This window comes from Homarus americanus, unplaced genomic scaffold (assembly GCF_018991925.1).
Source record: "Homarus americanus isolate GMGI-L3 unplaced genomic scaffold, GMGI_Hamer_2.0 scaffold30108, whole genome shotgun sequence".
In the NCBI taxonomy this organism is placed as follows: Eukaryota; Metazoa; Arthropoda; class Malacostraca; order Decapoda; family Nephropidae; genus Homarus; species Homarus americanus.
The window spans coordinates 9,079,113-9,099,617 of NW_024748109.1; the positions used below are offsets into that span (position 1 = coordinate 9,079,113).

A 20,505-nucleotide genomic window follows, 5' to 3' on the forward strand; every position below is an offset into this window, starting at 1 on the left:
GTAGTGATTTTCTCTTTAGATTATCACCTAAGATTGTGAGCTAAGATTGTCAGCCAAGGTTGTCAGCTTAGATTGTCAGCTAAGGTTGTCTAATTAGATTACTGCTTACATTGTCTGCTTAGGCTATCTGCTTAAATTCCCCATTGTGGATTGTCTGAGTAGCCAATCAATATTAGTTAATAAATCAAACTAATTCCAAATTCTCAAAAGCTACTGCTGTTATATTAGAGTATACAGTACAGTCTCCCTACAGTATTGACGCCATTTTGTTTATCTTTTTTTTTTACCTGAACTGAAGTGAGCCAGTTACCTGAGATCTCATATATCAAACTGCGATGAAAACTAGAAGCGGTGGATCGTTCGGTATATGATGGGTAAGGTGGAGAGGGAGGAGGGGTAGGTCAGGGAAGACTGGTTGATGGGTAACTTTATTCATATTTCTGAATCTCTTTGAGTACAATGAATTTATAAATTGAGTACGATGTCATAAACTTTGAAGTACAATGGCATAAATCATGGAGTACAATGGCTTAAATCTTGGAGTACGATGACTTAACCCCTTGAGTACCATATCTTAACTCCTTCTATACAGCCTTGAGTACAATAACTTTTATATTGAGTACAATTATGTTGTATGGTTGTGCGTTTGTATATGGCTGTATGGTTGTGTTTAGTTTTGGGTTGTCTAGGCGTATGGTTGTGCTGCCGGCTAGTTTTGTCGGTGGTTGTGTCTGCCGTGGGTGTGTCTGGCCGGGGTTGTGTCTGCCGGGTTGTGTCTGGCCGTGGGGTTGTGTCTGGCCGTGGGGTTGTGTCTGGCCGTGGGGTTGTGTCTGGCCGTGGGGTTGTGTCTTGTCGTAGGGTTGTGTCTGCCGGGTTGTGTCTTGTCGTGGGGTTCTGTCTGCCGTGGGGTTGTGTTTGTCCGTGGGGTTGTGTTTGTCCGTGGGGTTGTGTCTGCCGGGGTTGTGTCTGCCGTGGGGTTGTGTCTGGTCGTGGGGTTGTGTCTGGCCGTGGGGTTGTGCCCGGGGTTGTGTCTGCCGGGGGTTGTGTCTGGTCGTGGGGCTGTGTCTGGCCGTGGGGTTGTGTCTGCCGGGTTGTGTCTGGTCGGGTTGTGTCTGGCCGTGTTGTGTCTGCTGGGGGTTGTGTCGTGGGTTCTGTCTGCCGTGGGGTTGTGTTTGTCCGTGGGGTTGTGTTTGTCCGGGGGTTGGTCTGCCGGGGGTTGTGTCTGCCGGGGTTGTGTCTGGCCGTGGGGTTTGTCCCGTGGGGTTATGCCTGCCGTGGGTTGTCTCTTGTCGGGTTGTGTCTGCCGGGTTGTGTCTTGTCGGGGTTGTGTTTGTCGGTGGTTGCCCGTGGGGTTGTCTGGCCGTGGGTTGTGTCTGGCCGTGGGGTTGTGTCTGCCGTGAGTTGTGTCTGGCCGTGGTGTCCGGCCGTGGGGTTGTCTGGCCGTGAGGTTGTCTGGCCGTGGGGATGTCCGGCCGTGGGGTTGTGTCTGGCCGTGGTTGTATCTGGCCGTGGGGTTGTGTCCGGCCGTGGGGTTGTCTCTTGTCGGGGTTGTGTTTGTCGGTGGTTGTGTCTGGCCGTGGGGTTGTGTCTGGCCGTGGGGTTGTGTCTGGCCGTGGGGTTGTGCTCTGCCGTGGAGTTGTGCGTTCGGCCGTGGGGTTGTGTCCGGCCGTGGGGTTATGTCTGGCCGGAGGTTGTCTGGCCGGGGATGTGTCCGGCCGTGGGGTTGTGGTCTGGCCGGGTTGTATCTGGCCGTGGGGTTGTGTCCGGCCGTGGGTTGTGTCTGGCCGTGGTGTTGTCTGGCCGTGGGCTACATAAGAACATAAGAAAATAAGGAGTCTGCATTGGCCGGTTGGCCTGTGCATGGCAGCTCCTGTCGAGAGTTACTGCCACTCTCTATCATCCATGAATCTATCTAGCCTCCTTGAAACTTTCCAGAGTTCCCGCACTTACTACAAAGTTGTTAAGCTTGTTCCACTCGTCCACCACCCTATTTGTGAACCAGTTTCTTCCTATCTCCCTCCTAAGCCTAAACTTATCCAACTTGAATCCGTTGCTCCGAGTCCCATCCTGCTCGGATATTATAAGAACTTTATCTATATCCCCTTTATTAATTCCTTTCACCCACTTAAATACTTCTATCATATCTCCCGCACTCTTCGTCTTTCTAGGGAATGCAAGTTAAGTTTCTTAGCCTATCCTGATATGGAAGGTTTCTAAGTCCCGAAGGAAGGTTTCTAAGTTGTGTCCGCCGTGGAGTTGTGTCTGGCCGTGGGGTTGTATCTGGCCGTGGGGTTGTATCCGGCTGTGGGGTTGTGTCTGGTGCAGTTGTGTCTGGTCGTGGGGTTGTCTGGCCGTGGGGTTGTGTCCGGCCGTGGGGTTGTGTCTGGCCGTGGGGTTGTATCTGGCCGTGGGGTTGTGTCCGGCTGTGGTGTCTGGCAGTGGGGTTTAGTCTAGCCGTGGGGTTGTGTCTAGCCGTGGGGTTGAATCCGGCCGTGGGGTTGTGTATGGCCGTGGGGTTGTGATTGAAATATTTGTGTTCAGAAATGAGTAAGGAATGAAATTAAGGGGAGAGAGAATGGTCGTCACGGTGCCTCGATCACACGTGTTTTGTTGCCAACTACACGTCCACTGATGTGTGTGTGTGTGTTTCTCTGCGTATGTTGACGTTTGTGTGTGTTTGTGTATGTATGTGGATGTTTCTGTGTGTGTGTGTGTGTGTGTGTATGTTTCTCTGCGTATGTGGACGTTTGTGTGTTTGTGTATGTATGTGGATGTTTGTGTGTGTGTGTGTGTGTGTGTGTGTGTGTTTGTGTATGTATGTGGATGTTTCTGTGTGTGTGTGTGTTTCTTTGCGTATGTAGAGGTTTCTGTGTGTGTATGTGTGTGTGTGTGCGTGTGTGAGTGTGTGTGTGTGCCATAACATGTGCATTCCTTAATAGTACATATGAAAATGGCACTGTGTCGACTCCCAGCTGCCGACTCACACTGCCATTACCTTAATAGACATTTTACAGCACCCTTGGCACTCCCCTCACTACTTTCCTCACCATCCTGGCCACTTTCCTTACCACCCTGGCCAATTTCCTGGCTACCCTGGCTACTTCCCTCACTACATTGACTGGCACTTTCCCCGCTTCCTGTCCACTTTCTTCATAACCCTGATCACTTTCCTTACCACCTAGGCTACTTTCCTCACCACCCGGCCACTTTCCTCCCCTCTACATCGCCTAGGAATTTAAAGTTGTGGGCGGGTGATGTTTGGCTGGTGTGTGGTGAGGCGTGGGTCTGGTGTGTGGGTGGTGGCAGGTGAGGTCTGGGTCTGTGTGTGGTGGGCGTGGGTCTGGTGTGTGGTGAGGTCGTGTGGTGAGGCGTGGTGTGTGGTGAGTGGTGGGGGTGTGGTGGGTGGGTCTGGTGTGGTGAGGCGGGTCTGGTGTGGTGAGGCGTCTGGGCGTGGGTCGTGGTGAGGCGTGGGTCTGGTGTGTGGTGAGGTCGTGGTGAGGTCGTGGGTGGTGTGGTGAGGCGTGAGTCGTGGGATGAGGCGTGGGTCTGGTGTGTGGTGAGGCGTGGGTCTGGTGTGTGGTGAGGCGTGTATAGTGTTTGACTCTAGGAAGTTGCAATGATCTGCATTTGGTCACCACACACGCACACACGTTTTGCTGTTACACCACACACACAGGCTTTTGTTAACCACACACATTTATGTCCGTATACACAGAACTTCAATAAACCCACACACACAGACAGGTAGGCATGATGTTACTAAGGTATTCTTTGAGATGAAAATTTGTAGGTTGCATGGAGGAAGAAAATCAGTGTGAAGGAGGGAAGGGGCAGGTCGGTGTTAGGGATGGAAGGTAAGTCTGAGATGGGCAGGTCGGTGTAAGGGAGGAAGGGGCTGGTGCAAAGGAGGAAGGCAGGTCGGTGTAAGGGAGGGAGGGGCAGGTGGTGTGGGAAGGCAGGGAGGTCGGTGTAGGGAGGAAGGCAGTTGTAGGGAGGGAAGAGGCAGGTCGGTGGGGAAGGGCAGGGGCAGGTCGGTGTAAGGAAGGGCAGGGGCAGGTCAGAGGTGTAAGGAAGGGCAGGGGAGGTCGGTGTAAGGAAGGGGGGCAGGTCGGTGTAAGGAAGGGCAGGGGCAGGTCGGTGTAGAGGGGGGGGGAGGGTAAGGGGCTGGTCGGTGTAAGGTCGGTGAAGGGAAAGGCAGGTCGGTGTAAGGAAGGGCAGGGGCAGGTCGGTAAGGGAGGGAAGAGGCAGGTCGGTGTAAGGAAGGGCAGGGGCAGGTCGGTGTAAGGAAGGGTAGGGACAGGTCGGTGTAAGGAAGGGCAGGGGCAGGTCGGTGTAAGGGAGGGAAGAGGCAGGTCGGTGTAAGAAAGGGGCAGGGGCAGGTCGGTGTAAGGAAGCAGGTCAGCAGGGGCAGGTCGGTGTAAGGAAGGGCAGGGGCAGGTCGGTGTAAGGAAGGGTAGGGGCAGGTCGGTGTAAGGGTGGGCAGGTCGGTGTAAGGATCGAAGGGAAGGTTGGAGGGAGGGAGGGACGGAGTGAGGAGGAGGGAGGGAGGAGGAGGGAAGGAGAGAGGGAGGGAGGGAGGGAGGGAGGGAGGGAGGGAAGGAGCAGGTCGGTATGAGGGAGGGGTGGGAGGGGCAGAGAGGGGTACACGTGCTGGTGACTTGCGACCAACACACTTCCTCACATCTCCTTACTGTCAGTGTCTGAGGGAGATATGACCTCATGAAGTGTGTCATAGTAGTGTAGGTGTTCCATCACCTTGACACGAGGGGAACTCCTTCTCTCGTTGATGTAGTCATGCCTTAAAACACTCTGATACTGTTGACGGAAATATAGACGTTATTAAAACAAAAACAAAATCAAGAAAAAAATATGAAAATGTGAATAAATTTAGGTTCCCATGAGAGACTGTCGGCATTTTTACGAGTTGTTAAGCACGGGGGTAAATGTTACCTAGTGTTGATATTATCATTGAAATATGTTTGTAGTTATATTTGGATTTCATTATTATTATTATTATTATTATTATTATTATTATTATTATTATTATTATTATTATTATTATTATTATTATTTATTATTATTATTATTATTATTATTTATTATTTATTATTATTTACTATTATTATTATTATTATTATTATTATTATTATTTTATTATTATATTTGTATTTTTATTATTATTTTTTCAATTATTATTATTTTTTTTTTTATTATTATAATTATTAATAGCACGGGTAGCTACATAAAATAGTTACCAAAATACCTTGTCTCCTCCAAAACTAAGAACAAGAGATCGTGGTCACACACACGCACACACACACACACACACACACACACACACACACACACACACACACACACACCCACACAGGGTCTCTTCTCCCTCGTGTTACATGGTGTAGACGGCCGCCCCCTCCTGCCTCCTGCACGGCCTTCAGCAGCCAGTCACGGTCCCCAGGAAAATACGGCCGTGTCAGCTGGCCTACTGGCAAGTCGTTAATTTTATTGTCTGGTGGAAGAGCGCCATGATGCTCGCTCCTCCACACTCCGGGGTTCATATCTCTGCTGCACCAAAACATCGACTATTTTCCTCTATATACTTCTTATTGTTGATTTTTTCCCTCCTTTAGTAAATATTTTTAGTACGGTAGTGTTATGTTTTTGTTGTTGAAATATATGTGTTTGTGTTTTAGGTTTCCCTCTTATTATCGGTGTTATTTTCCTGTCCTATCATGTTCTGTTTCTGCTTAACTCATGTTTTTAATTCACGTCCTTATCATCTGTTTACTATATGTGTCATTCGTTGGTGACGCGTATTATGTGTCATTCATTGATGACGTGTCATATGTGTCATTCATTGAAGACGCGTCATATGTGTCATTCGTTGCTCTGTTATGTCGTTTCTATTATATAAGCGACTCTCTCTCTCTCTCTCTCTCTCTCTCTCTCTCTCTCTCTCTCTCTCTCTCTCTCTCTCTCTCTCTCTCTCGCTCAATCATCATTTGCTGATAAACTGGCGAGAAGTTCCTTATCTGACTGTCTGACTGTCTGTCTGTCTGTCTGTCTGTCTGTCTGTCTGTTCACTTGAGTTACTTATTAATATTTAGTGATTTAGAGTGTGTCTGGTGTATCTCCACGTCGTACCGTGTGTTGATCAGTGACTCGTGTTTTATATTGTGTGAAGCATCGTGGGCTTGGTTGGCCCTGAGCCTCTACTAGACTCTTCCTGGGTCAAGCTTATAAGGTCAGAGGTCACTGGAGCAGCTTTAAGGGGTCGCCCTCAGACTTTTGGGCTGGGTTTGGTCTTTCAGGGCGTACACACACACACACACACACACACACACACACACACACACACACACATATCACTTTCCCAATCATAAAATCATTTATTACCAAATTTATATACACAAATTATTTTATTACTAAATTTAAGTGTACCAAGTCGATTGATGATAATACTTGTAGTGCCAAAGTTACTCGTACCAAGGCACTTAATGCCAGGTCTGATAGTACCAAATCACTTAGCACCAAATATGTATGCTGGGCCACTTAGTACCTGGATAATCAGTACCAAACTATTAATATTGTAATCCCGTACCAAATTTATGCGTTGCCAGATCGTTCAGGTAATAAAATGTATTCATATCAGACCATGCAGGTACGAAATCTATACGGTGATAAAATATACAGGTAACTAACTTTAAGCGTTGCCAGATCACTCGGGTTAAATCCATACGTTGCTATCTTTACGCCGTGTCAGATCATCCAGTACGTGAACCACACTTTAACGCCTGGGAAAATAACGAGACGTCCACCTCCACATAAACCGATTATCTAGGTTAATTAGTTACACTCTCGGTAAGCTGTAATGATGAGAAAAAAATAAACGCAAAGTCCAATTAAGATTTTTCTCTGTGGTTTACGGACCCAAAAGTGTAATATAAAATAGTATTATATTGGGCGCACACCGAGGAGGCATCTCACATGATTTGGGTATACGTACAGAGCTTGGGAGGTCGAGGTGGGTGGATGGGGAGGGGAAGAAGAGAGGCAAAGAGGGAGGGAGGGAGGATGTAGACGAAAGCACATGTTGAAAATCCACCACGAATAAGGACCGCCATGTTGTTTGATTTTTGTGTTTATTTCTGCAAATGTGAAGTTCATCTAATTTGACCTAATCTAACTTAATGTAATTTAAAACTAACCAAACCTAATGAATCTTCATAGATCTAACCTAACCTAACCATATCTTACGTAACCCTAACGTAATATTTAACTCAAATTAACCTAACCTTCATCTAACCTATTTTAACAACATAACATAGCAGAACATAACTAACCAAAACCTAAACTACCCAAATTTAACTTAACCAAACCTAATTAAACCTTACTTAGCCAAAATGTTATTTAACCTAAGGTAATTGAAACTAAGCTCACTAAATCCATCCTGACCAAAATTAACCTAACCAACCAAACTTGACATAACACGAGGAATTATGACCCCCCCCTCCTCCCCCCCCCCTTAACATTGTGGGTGTCTTCCTGTACCAACACAGGCCCAAGTGGAGGAGGATGGCCCTCACTGGACCTATAGGGGGGGGCAGTAATGGTGACTGATAAGTGTTATACAATATAAGTATCAAACAGTTGATGAAAACAGGTAAGGCCAGATGTTGAAGACAAGTTGTCTTATGAGAGCGAGTAAGTCTTACCTCGGCTCGTCTTATAAGAGCGAGTAAGTCTTACCTCGGCTCGTCTTATGAGAGCGAGTAAGTCTTACCTCGGCTCGTCTTATAAGAGCGAGTAAGTCTTACCTCGGCTCGTCTTATGAGAGCGAGTAAGTCTTACCTCGGGTCGTCTTATAAGAGCGAGTAAGTCTTACCTCTTATAAGGCAGTAAGTCTTACCTCGGCTCTCTTATAAACCAGTAGTCTTACCTCGCTCGTCTTATAAACGAGTAAATCTTACCTCGTCTCTTATAAAACGATAAGTCTTACCTCGCTCGTCTTATAAACGAGTAAGTCTTACCTCAGCTCGTCTTATAAGAGTAAGTCTTTCCTCGGCTCGTCTTATAGTACCACTTTGTAAGTCTTACGGCTCGTCTTATAAGAGCGAGTAAATCTTACCTCGGCTCGTCTTATAAGAACAGTAAGTCTTACCTCGGCTCGTCTTATAAGTCTTTCCTCAGCTCGTCTTATAGAGCGAGTAAGTCTTACCTCGCTCGTCTTATAAGAGCGAGTAAGTCTTACCTCGGTTCGTCTTATAAGAGCGAGTAAGTCTTTCCTCGGGTCGTCTTATAAGAGCGAGTAAGTCTTACCTCGGGTCGTCTTATAAGAGCGAGTAAGTCTTACCTCGGGTCGTCTTATAAGAGCGAGTAAGTCTTACCTCGGGTCGTCTTATAAGAGTGAGTAAGTCTTACCTCGGGTCGTCTTCTGAGAGCGAGTAAGTCTTCCTCCTCACCTCGAGTCCTCTCCTGGTAATGTTGGTGTTGGCAGTAATATTTTGACATAACGAGGAGTGGGACGAGGATGAGGAGGACGAGGGGAGGAAGAGGGGAGATAAGGAAGAGGAAGGAGGTGATACGCGTCACACTGTGCCTGCCAACCCACCCGTAGCTTAAGAAAAAACTGTGTGTGTGTTTGTCATTCCCCCAACTCCCTTCTTCCCTGCTAAGTTGAACCTTCTCCCAGACCCACAGATCTTATTAACACTGACCGGTGAGGGAGCTGTTTGTGATTTCCTGGAGTAAACATATTTTGTCATACATTCTGTTATGTGGCCTCATTAAATAATTTTTTGGTCATATTTAGTATGTTTATTTTATTTAGGTTGGTAACCATTGATAATTCAGAAGGAGTGATAAATAGTTTTGCCTCTAGACTGTGACTTAAGTCTTCGATCAAAACTTTCCAAAATTTATTTATTTTTTCCTTTGTAATATCTGACTGACATGTAAAATTCCAACTTAATTAATACTCATGGTTTTTAACTAATTTCTTCAGTCCCATACAAATATTAAATACCTAAAATATGGATTGACTAATTATTTTATGAAACTATACAGGTCAAGATGGGTCAAAAGCCAAGGTCACTACTTGAAGCTAAAGTTTTGTGAGATGATAAAAGTTTATCATCCTGGTATTTATTGGTTATGATGTAAAGTGATTCCCAACACCTGCCTTTCCTAACCTGACTGGTACTTTTCTTGGCACTTGAGGGATGCCCTTCTGAGATGAGGCTTAATACAACGAATGGCCATCCTCGTTGCCCCAATAAGGTCCTGTCAAGAGTGTTATTGTTGACTATATAAGACCACAACAGGTCGACACCACCCTGGTAATACTGGTAACTTACTGATGCTGTTTGTGATCTATTTTTTGTGTTTCCTCTTTTATAATAAACTGGGTTTTAATTATCAACGTTTCTTACGACAAATATTACTTGTAAAATAAAAAAAAATAAAAACAGGGAATCTCTGCCAGCCATTCGGTATATTGGTTTTATCTTCTGACTCGTACTAAATGAACTTGATTAAAGTAAATCTCAGTGTAATTCTGTTGCAAATTTTGTTCATTGTGCTTAAAGTCAACCAGTTGGGTGAATAATTGTTTACATTATAGGTTGGGGGAGATTATGTATCATGATGATCTGGACCTTAGCTAATAACATACACGTCATGGAGAGCTCTATAGTCTGTGTTGGAAGTCTTGTCTGATGAAGAACAACGGATTATGCTTCTTAATTTCTTGGTATGAAGACTGCATGTGTAACTGTATAATCATTTCGTTCTCGTCATTATACTAAACTGACGACCACCGTCCACATACAGGTCCCATTAATCTTACTTACAGGGCAATACTTCCTAAATATAAACTTATGACTTATAGTTACCTGAATAATTACCTGAGCAGACGTCACCCCTACAGAAGGAAGGTTTGAGCAATGAGACTGTCACGAGAGCTGCCACACTAATAATCCTTGACCTACATTCTCAAGCAATCATGCGTTTAATTTTCCATGTGACTGTGGAGAAGTGACCTACTGAATCCATCTAGTGACGGTACAGTCTAATACTCAGTTCTATTGCTGTACAGTCTGGGCTGTCACCTTTGAGTCCTCTCTTACGTCAGCCAACCACGTGTGTGTCCTTTGAAAATTCACTTACAGGGAAATGTTTAACGCTCCGAATCTCTGTGAATCTCTGTCCTAATCTTGTGTCGGATCATTTTACTGAATGATTATATTGATTGTGTAAAAAGTTAATGTATAGATTAACATCACTTGGGTTGTCGTATACAAATGGTGCTGCAGCAATATTTCATGCGACTTGTATTGTAATAAACAATAATATTTCCAATACCTTTTTTTAACTACTACAGTAGCTTTGTAAATATATTTCCTCCTTGACAAAATATCCTAGTAAAGTTGATTACTATTCTGTGTGATTCGTTCTGCGGAATAATAAATATTTGTTATTTTTTACCGATAATGGCGGTGAAGGTATCGCGTGCCTCCCACCTGTTGGTTAATATTGCAGAGTATAAAGTTACCTGGCCAGCAGGTGTGGAGGAGGAGGACAGAGATGCTCTTGCTGATGAAGACATGCAACTCACAGACGAAGTTATATCACCCGACAATATTCTTCCCCTCGATCTTATTTAGTATAATTACATCACATCCCATACAAGTTAACAATGAAACTATATAGATAGTATCTTTTTCTCTATTACTTTTAAGATCATTATATTCAACCAAGTATGTATGCATATGTATACTCGATTGCATCACGTATACCTGTAATTAAATACTTAAATGAGAAAATCAGCTGATTAGTTAAATTATATGACCAATCACGATACAGGTGAACAAAAGAAGGCGGATGTAAAGGTTGTTTGTGGTCTACCAGTGTTCATACCTCACAGTCAGGTCACTCTATGTTCAATTTTTTTTTTTTTTTTTGTATTATTTATTGGGCACCCCCTTACATCCTTGTGTAAGGTGAAGCGCAGAAGCGTTTACAGCGCCCAACAGGGAAGAATGCTAAGTTCATGCTTGCCTTTCTTTATGTCTCACGAGTTAAGGGCGTAGAAGCCTGAAGAGTCAGTGGTTTACGTCATGAAGTTATTGGAAGCTCCAACAACTTTCCCTGAATACGAATTCGCAATTTTCGATTTACACTAGGTACCTACTTTACTGCTAGGTGAACAGGGACTAATGGGGGGCAAGGAAGTAAGTCCAAACAACTTCCACCGGCCCGGGAATCGAACCCGTGACATCTCGCTTGCGAGGCAAGAACGGTACCGCATCTACCACCGATCCCCCTACTATGTTCAATAAATACATCCTTATAAATTACTGTGTTTTAATTCACTTCAAAGTTCTGTTGATAGAGGGCGTTATTTGGGAAGACACACACACACACACCCACCCACCCACGAAAATGCAAACAAACAAGCCATTCACCACACCGAGAATTTTTCATGCTCCATAAACTCCGTGATCCATTTCCTACACACACACACACACACACACACACACACACACACACTGTATGAGCTCCAGCTGCCCATGTACTTACTTACTTACTCCCACGCACTCAAGAGGTCAAATAACACAAACACGCAGGGTTAGTTAGGTTCGTTGCTCTTGGTGACGGTTTCTGCTCCCTGCCGGCTGGGTGGGTGAGGGGGTTCTACATCCCTAAACCACAGTAAAGTTTATACTGTGCGTCGTCTTAATGTACTGGAGCGTCGATAATCACCTGCAGCTGTTATGAGGGTGAAGTTAAATGATCTCTTAGTGAGGTGGTTGTTTTGTCTGTGTTGATAATTAGTTTGAAGGATTCGGTGTTGGTATTGATTTTATGGGTACCCGTCCACACATCTACCAGTACATCTATCTACCCGTCCACACATCTACCCGTCCACCCATCTACCCGTCCACCCATCTACCAGTACATCTATCTACCCGTCCACACATCTACCCGTACATCCATCTACCAACAATCCACCCACCCAGCCACCTCTATAGCCAACCAACCAACGAACCAACCAACAAACGCACCCATCCATGTAACCAACCAATCTATCCCAACCAACCCACCCAGCCACCTATCTACCCACCACCTTACCCAACCACCTCACCCATCACCTTACTTACCACTCTACCACCTCCTCCTACCTCTTGGTTTATTTCCTCTCACACCCAGCCTCCTCCATGACCCCACACTGCTGTTTCCGTCAAGAGACAACACAGAAAATCTACCGCTTGCTAATGAAAAAATATAATTTTCTTCCAGGGAATAAGATCAGGCATTATTCTTCTTCTTAGACTGTCCAGTATATATCCGGACTAGTTTATGATTTGAAACGTTGAAATTTTAGCATTAGTTAACACAATGGCCGCCATAAATTATCACTTTTGCTTGTTTTTTTTTTTGCTTTAGTGCTCGTGAATCATTGATTTTTTTTCCCTTCAAGAGTGACTTCTAACCCAAATCCATTGACTCTACCTGGTTACCTGTGTTGTCTCTTATTAGTGTGTGTGTGTGTGTGTGTGTGTGTGTGACTAGGAATAAACCAATATTGTATATAAAAAGAAGGTGTGTGTGCATATATGGCTGGCCGTGTGCGTGTATAATAACATTCTGTCGACACTCTGCACAGTATACACAGCTACTAAAGGTCCGGAGAGGTGTGTGTGGGTGGGTGTGTGTGGAGTGGAGTGTGTGTGTGTGTGTGTGTGTGTGTGTGTGTGTGTGTGTGTGTGTGTGTATGTGTGCGTGCGTGTGTTTGCGCGTGTGTGTGTGTGTAATAATAATAATAATAATAATAATAATATATGTAACGGGTTATTAATAGAGTTGCAGCCGGTGGCTTTAAAATATACAAACTTACATTTGATTTAGACATAATGATATGCGTTGAATACATTTACAGGGCTGTACAGTACATAAATCAGGAGTTGTTTATTATTTTAACAATAGATGGGATGGTGCTATTCTTATATCTATCAGTGCGGGCTCTTATGGGCTGAATTTTGTTGTAGTGGCGGACTGCGCGAGGTGGGGGGGGACTGCTGGTGGCAGGAGGTGTGTGTGTGTGTGTGTGTGTCTATTCGTGTTTACTGATATTATAAACACACACACACACACACACACACACTTCAGTTTGAAGGTATTTAAACTATACACTCTTAAGTATTATAAAATATGAAAGTTCTCTCTTTCTCTCTCTCTCTCCCACTTGTTTTGCCAATTCTTCCACGACAGATACTGTTCCTGTGGTAAAAGTTGTGAATGAAGTAAACCGGAGATCAATAAACGATAATGGGAGGTAATTAAATGGCTTAAGTGGTTTTTGATGACTCGTAAAAGACGTGAGAGGCCTCGATCAGGTATATACCTGTCTTGTGATGGTTGTTGTTGTAGTGATGATGGTGGTTGTAGTGGTGGTGGTTGTTGTTATTGTTGCTGTGGTGGTGGTTATTATAGTTTAGTTGTGGTGGTGATGGTGGTTGTGGTTGTGGTTGTTGTTCTGGTGGTGGTGGTTGTAGTGGTGGTGGTTATGGTGGTGGTTGTTATTGTTGTGGTGTGGTGGTGGTGGTGGTTGTTGTTATTGTTGTGGTGGTAATGGTGGTGGTTGTTGTTATTGTTGTTGTGATGGTGGTTATTATAGTTGTGCTGGTGATGGTGGTTGTTATTGTTGTTGTGGTGGTGGTGCTTGTGGTGGTTGCGGTAGTGGTATGGTGGTTCTTGTTGTGACCTGTTGTTGGTGTGTTTGTAACTGTTTTTGTTGTTTGTTGTTATTTTTCTTGTTTGTTGTTAGTTTGGTGTTGTTGTTTTTTGTTAGTGTTGTTGATGATTTGGGTACTTTTGGGGAAGTTATTTTTTTCTTATTTTATAATGTCTTATTAATTGCCTATTATTGTTCATATTATTCATTTTGTTATTTTTTTTAACCATCATCTTCATCATCGTCATCGTCATCATCATCATCATCATCGTCGTCATCATCATCACCATCAATCATCATCATTGTCATCGTTATCATCGTCATCATCACCATCAATCATCATCATCATCATCGTCGTCATCATCATCATCATCATCATCATCATCATCACCCACGTAACTTCGACAGGTTGTCCTCTTCCTCTTAGTGAATCACCAGCTATTCCTCGTCACCTGTCTTGAGCCCTCTCCCCTCCCTTCAATTCTCCCCTCACCCTTCTAACCTCCCATCTCTCTTTTCCCCTTCCCTCACCCCTCTCTTCTCCTCTTAGATCTCCTCTCAACTATCTCATCTCCCCTCACCCCACTAACCTCCCCTCTCTCTCTCCTTCCCTCACCCCTTTCTCCTCCCCTCGCCGGACACCTCACATCTATCACCCCACCTGTCCACTTCTCCCCAGCCCCCCTCCATTGCTTAGGTTTTATTCATTTTATTATTTACTTTATTACCGCTGTTGTCTGTTTACTGGTCTGGTTTACCATTACCGTGTGTAGTATTGTGTTCTGTTCCGTGGTTTGGATTTTGTTAGTGAGTTTGTGTACCCCTCAGTCGTTCTATACAGCCCCCCAGCAAGCGGCACATTCATAACTCAGCTGTACAACTTGTATACTCAGCCCTCAATCAGCTGTACAGCACTCAGCCAGTGGTACAGCCCTCAGCCAGAGGTACAGCCCTTGGTCAGTAGCCCAAGCACTGTACCCTGGCCGCCCCTCACTTACCGGCAACAATCGGTGACATTTTCCATTTTTCAGGTCATCCCGTCCACCGGAGGCGAGGCTAAAACCCGCTGTCAGCCGCCCCCTCCTTCCCCTCATCACCCATTTCCCCTCACTCTTTCTCCCCCCCCTACCATCACCTTCCTCCGTGGTGTGTGTGTGTGTGTGTGTGTGTGTGTGTGTGTGTGTGTGTGTGTGTGTGTGTGTGTGTGTGTGTGTGGTGTGACAGGTCCATAGTGACTAGTGGAAGCTGATTAAAAAAGTAAGATCATTATTATAGTTTGATTATATGTGGTGTAAGGGAGGCTGAGTGTATGTGATGTGGTGTGGAGGCAGGTGGTATGTGATGTGTGGTGTGAGGAGGCAGGTGGTGTCATGATGTGGTGTGAGGAGGTGGAGTGGTATGTGATGTGGTGTGGGGAGAATTGGAGTGGTATGTGATGTGGTGTGGGGAGGTGGTGGTATGTGATATGGTGTGGGGGTGGGTGGTATGATGTGGTGTGGGGAGTGGAGTGAGTGTGATGTGGTGTGGGAGGTGGGTGGTGTGTGGTGTGGTGAGGTGGAGTGTTATGTGATGTGGTGTGGGGAGGTGGAGTGGTATGTGATGTGGTGTGGGGAGGTGGGTGGTATGTGGAATGTGTGGTGTGGGGAGGTGGGTGGTGTGATGTGGTGTGGGGGTGGGTGGTATGTGATGTGATGTGGGGGTGGGTGGTGTGTGATGTGTGTGGTGTGTGGGGGTGGGTGGTATGTGATGTGGTGTGGGGAGGGTGGAGTGGTATGTGATGTGATGTGGGGAGTGGGTGGTATGTGATGTGATGTGGGGTGGGTGGTATGTGATGTGGTGTGGGGGTGGAGTGGTATGTGATGTGATGTGGGGAGGTGGAGTGGTATGTGATGTGGTGGCTGGGGAGGTGGAGTGGTATGTCTGGTGTGGGGAGGTGGGTGGTATGTGATGTGGTGTGGGGAGGTGGGTGGTATGTGATCTGGTGTGGGGAGGTGGGTGGTATGTGATCTGGTGTGGGGAGGTGGGTGGTATGTGACTATGATGTGGGAGGTGGGTGGTATGTGATGTGGGGTGTGGGGAGGGTGGGTGGTATGTGATATGATGTGGGGAGAGGTGGAGGGTATGTGATGTGGTGTGGGGAGGTGGAGTGGTATGTGATGTGGTGTGGTCAGGGGTGTAGGGTATGGTATAGTGTGACTGTGTGGGTTGTGTTTTAGTTTGCCGTGTTGGTGTGGTATATTGGGTGTGGTGTGTTATGGTGTGGTGTGGTATAGTGTGGGGTATTTGTCTGGTGTGGTGTGGTGTGAAGGAGAGGTGTGATGTAGTGAGGGAGGGGGTGTGGTGTGAGGGAGGGGTGTGCTGTGGTGTGGCTTGAGGGAGCATTGTGATGTAAGGGAGGAATGTGATGTGTGTGGTATGGTGTGGTGTAGTGTGGTGTGGTATGGTGGTGGTGTGACACAAGGAGAAAGGCAACAATAGGAAGCAGTTGTGTAATAAAAGGCGGATGTGATTTAAAGTGATTTACATAAATAATAATCAACCATCAGAGATTACCTTAAGCTGATCACTCTCAGCCCTTCAGTCCAACACCACTATGAGCATCAAGTGCCATAGTGTTATAACAGTAGGCGGCGTGAAGACACATTGGTCAATATCTCACTCAACGACCTTATAGATACCAAGGGGATGGATGAGGCAAGATTTTTATAATTTAAATAATTGAGGGAAATTTTTTGGATTTTAATTTAGTTTGATTACTTAAAGCCATTGGTTGTATTTTCAATTTTATGTGAGATTTTTAGTTAGGCAGTCAGGTTTTGTGAGGGAGTAATGGGTAGGTGACGTCTAGGGGAAGCGACGCTGTACTGAGAGGTAGAATTAATGTGATGTTTATAGCAACAGGTTGTACTATGACAGTATTTTTAGATCTGGGGAGAAGGTTAATATTATTTCCGTGTGATGATTGGATGGCCAGGAAGAGGAGGAGGGGGAGGGAGTGTTGGATAATGGTGGGGAGAAAATGTGTAGCGGTGTCTGTGTGTGTGTAGCGTAAAGTGTGTTGGTATGTGGTGTAGTGTAGTGGTGTGGTGTGCTGGTGTAGTGTGGTGGTGTGGTTTAATTGTATGGTACTGTACTATAATGTTGGAAGTCAATGCTAACATGATCAAGGCTTTATTGTAACCTGATGGAGTTTGTTTACATACAGATCAAAGCTTCAGTTTATCCGGATTTCGCCTGGTTGTGTTAATGAGAGGAATTAATAATGATGTTGAAATGAGGTGAGGCAGTCTTAGGATTTAGAAGAGAAAGATAGAGGAAGAGAAAATAACTTAAGTGAAGGTTAATGTTATGAAATGTTGTTTTTGTTTATAATGGGCAGTCACACACACACACCCACACACACACACACACACTGGACCACACACACACACACACTGGACCACACTGTTCACAAATACAATCATCCTTTCCCCTACTCCCTTCTTCCTTTATCTCTCCCTACCTCACCCTACTCCCACTTTCCTCTCCCTTCACTCCTACGCCCTCTTTTCCTCTCCTGTCCTCCCATTTCCTTCTATATCCCTTTCCTTCTTCCCTACCCACTCCCCCCACCCCCCCACTCCCTCCCCTCCCCATTCCCTGCCTACCCTCCCTCTCATTCTCCCTGACTCTCCTTCCCTACCCCCATTCTCCCTCTATCTCCCCCATCACTCTCCCTCACTTTCCCTTTCAAAGAAGAAAAACAGGAGAGAGCAGGTCAGACAGCCACAAACACTCGGTATTCAAGCACCAGCCATCACAACAATCACCACCCCTCATGCAATCACAAACTCACTCCCACCACAACCACCAAGTATAATGCCATTCTTCACTATATTGTATTTCACTCTCGCATACATTACGTTTTTAATTATATTATCTCATGTAAGTTACATTTTCTCTCTCATCAGTTTCACTTATTCTCATGTAATTTATGTTTACTTTCATGTTTGTTATTTTCGTTTATATGCTTTATGTCTATTATTATTTATTATTATTATTATTATTATTATTATTATATTATTATATTATTATTATTATTATTATTATTATTATTATTATTATTATTATTTATTATTATTATTATTTATTATTATATTTATTATTATACTGTTGTTAGTTTGAATTTTTATGTAAAATTCATAACTTAAAATAAAAGATTATATGACATACAGACATAGTCGAATGAACACACACACACACACACACGTCAGTGAAGTGTCATCCTCCAGCCTGTCTCCTCCTCCTCCTGACTCAGTCCTCTTGAGTTCCTGCGCTTGAGCTCCTCAGTGTTTACTCAACATTCATACTTCCCAAGCTCACATATGCTGCCTCCCTACCTAGTCTTCCTCTAAATGCCACACAACGTAAACGCCTAGAAAAGTGCAAAGAGGGCATGCAAGATTATTCTCTCCTCTCAATCACATACCGCTCACACTGACCCTCTCGCCTTTTCTGATCATCACACGACCCCATCTGCAGATTTGGTGAGAAGCTTCTACACCATCCTCGACACCGGCTCCTACTACCACCCGAGATCCCTTGTCCGAGAATTGATGTTCGACACCACAACCGCATCCAGCCCATACGAGCACGAACTGATCGCTATAAGAACAGCCCGTAAAAATTTTCAACAGCTCTTAATCAACCGGTGTATTCACTCCCAGTCAATCTTACTTTTCGCGCTGTCACTATGTTGAAATGCCGTGTCTCACTTAATTATTATACGCATTTGTACTTACTTATGTTACTTGTACGCTATATCATTTGTAAATCAAGAGACCCATTCCCCATTATGTAATTGTATATTTTTCAGCCTGCTGCCATGTTTTTTCAATAAACAGTTATTATTATACATATAAATATATTATTATTTACACACACACACACACACACACAAACACTTGCGTATAGATAAATATAAATACTGAAACAAATAAATATATATATATATATATATATATATATATATATATATATATATATATATATATATATATGTATGTCTGTATGTATGTATGTATATGTATGTATGTGTGTATATATATATATATATATATATATATATATATATATATATATATACTGTATGACTCATGTCATTTCTCATCATTTCGGGCTCGGCTGACAAGAAATATATTCAATTTATTTACTGGCAGGCAGATGTGTAGGCCGGAAAAAAACTAGTTCGTGTTGAGGGAAAAACTTGGCTGAGGTGCCCGTGTGTGTGTGTGTGTGTGTGTGTGACTGATCTCCTCCTCCCCTTAGCTCAGCCCTATAGGAATCACCTTGTCTATCTATTCACGTGTCACCCACAATAAATTATCGATCACAGGTACAGTATATCTCATCGTAAATGTTCAGGCGTCGTATACCTTAAATTGTCTATATACCTGATATATATGTTTATCACTGGGCAGTTTTACGTTGTTGTTATTGTTATATTTTCGTTATTTATATTATATTATATTAATGTTTCCTTGTGGTTTCGTTGTTTTTATCAATGTTGTAGTTATATTATTATATTTGTTTATTGTTGTTGTAGTAGTAGTATTACAGTACTAGTAGCAGCAACATCAAAGTAGTAGTACAGCAACAGCAGCATAAGTATATTTTCGGGTATATTTAACTTGGTTCCTTTCAACTTTATCTTCTCTACAAGATTAAGAGTTTTAAACTAAGGTCGATTATTCACAGTCGACCATCTGACAACTGAGGAGTTTCGTGTTTTTGGGACGGTCCAGAGCGAGATAATTGTTATACAGTTCTCTGTTAGTACTTCTCTCTCTCTCTCTCTCTCTCTCTCTGCCATCCCAGGCTAGGCTGTGTAATATGCAGCATCCTCCCAGACCTTTAACAACCACATCTCCCCACTCACCCCCCACTCATCCCTCCCATTCACACCCCTCCCCTCATCCTCACACTCACCTCCCACTCACCCCTTCACACTTACACCTACCTCTTTCTCCCCTCGTTTTCTCCCCTTCTCTCCTCGCTTTCTTCCCCTTTCACTCCTTCGTCTGGTTCCCCTTACGTTTCATTCTTTCCTTTCCTCCCCCTTGCCTTTAACGCAACATTTCACTCTCAGCTCCTCATATACTCTCTTCCCATTTCACTCATCTCGCCACTCCGTTCCTCTTTCCCCTCTCACTACTCCGTTCCCTTCCCTCTCACTACTCATTTTTTTATCTCTTTTCTCTCTTACTTCTGCCTCTTCCTTCTCACTACTCCTTCTCTCTCTACCACATCTCCCTCCCCTCATTCCTCCTCTCCCCGCCTCCCTCCTGGACGGCGACAGTACTCTGTCATCTCAAGCCTCTTCAGATTGGGCACCTGAAAAAAGACAAATGGCACTGGTAATTTGGTATTTGATAGCGATGTGGCACTGTGCCAGACAGGTCTGTGACTTACTCATCTACTCTCATGATGCCAACGCTCTCTCTCTTTCTTTCATTGGCCTCTTCTATCACATTCCTCATGAAAATTACTAGTTGGTGTTTTGTAAAAGCACTGTGTTGGGTTTAGTGTTAAGGTGTGTGTGTGTGTGTGTGTGTGTGTGTGTGTGTGTGTGTGTGTGTGTGTGTATTTCTCTATATGTGTCTTTTTTCGTTTAATCCACGTGAGACTGTGTCCTTTTACGTGTTTACATTATGACATTATATACGTGTTTGTGAAAGCATGATCGCATGTTATTATTTCCAGATTTCGATATCGTCACCTTTCCCGGGAAC

General features: G+C 44.3%; 1 protein-coding gene across 1 annotated transcript in view; it reads right to left on the reverse strand.

Moving 5' to 3' along the window:
• Positions 1 to 709: 709 nt before the first annotated feature.
• Positions 710 to 20,505, reverse strand: part of LOC121880112 (sporozoite surface protein 2-like) — a 31,456-nt gene continuing 11,660 nt past the window's right edge. The window contains exon 3 of the mRNA XM_042387168.1: positions 710 to 1,807. Within this exon, the coding sequence (XP_042243102.1) occupies positions 710 to 1,807 (1,098 nt within the window). The remainder of the gene's footprint in view (positions 1,808 to 20,505) is intronic.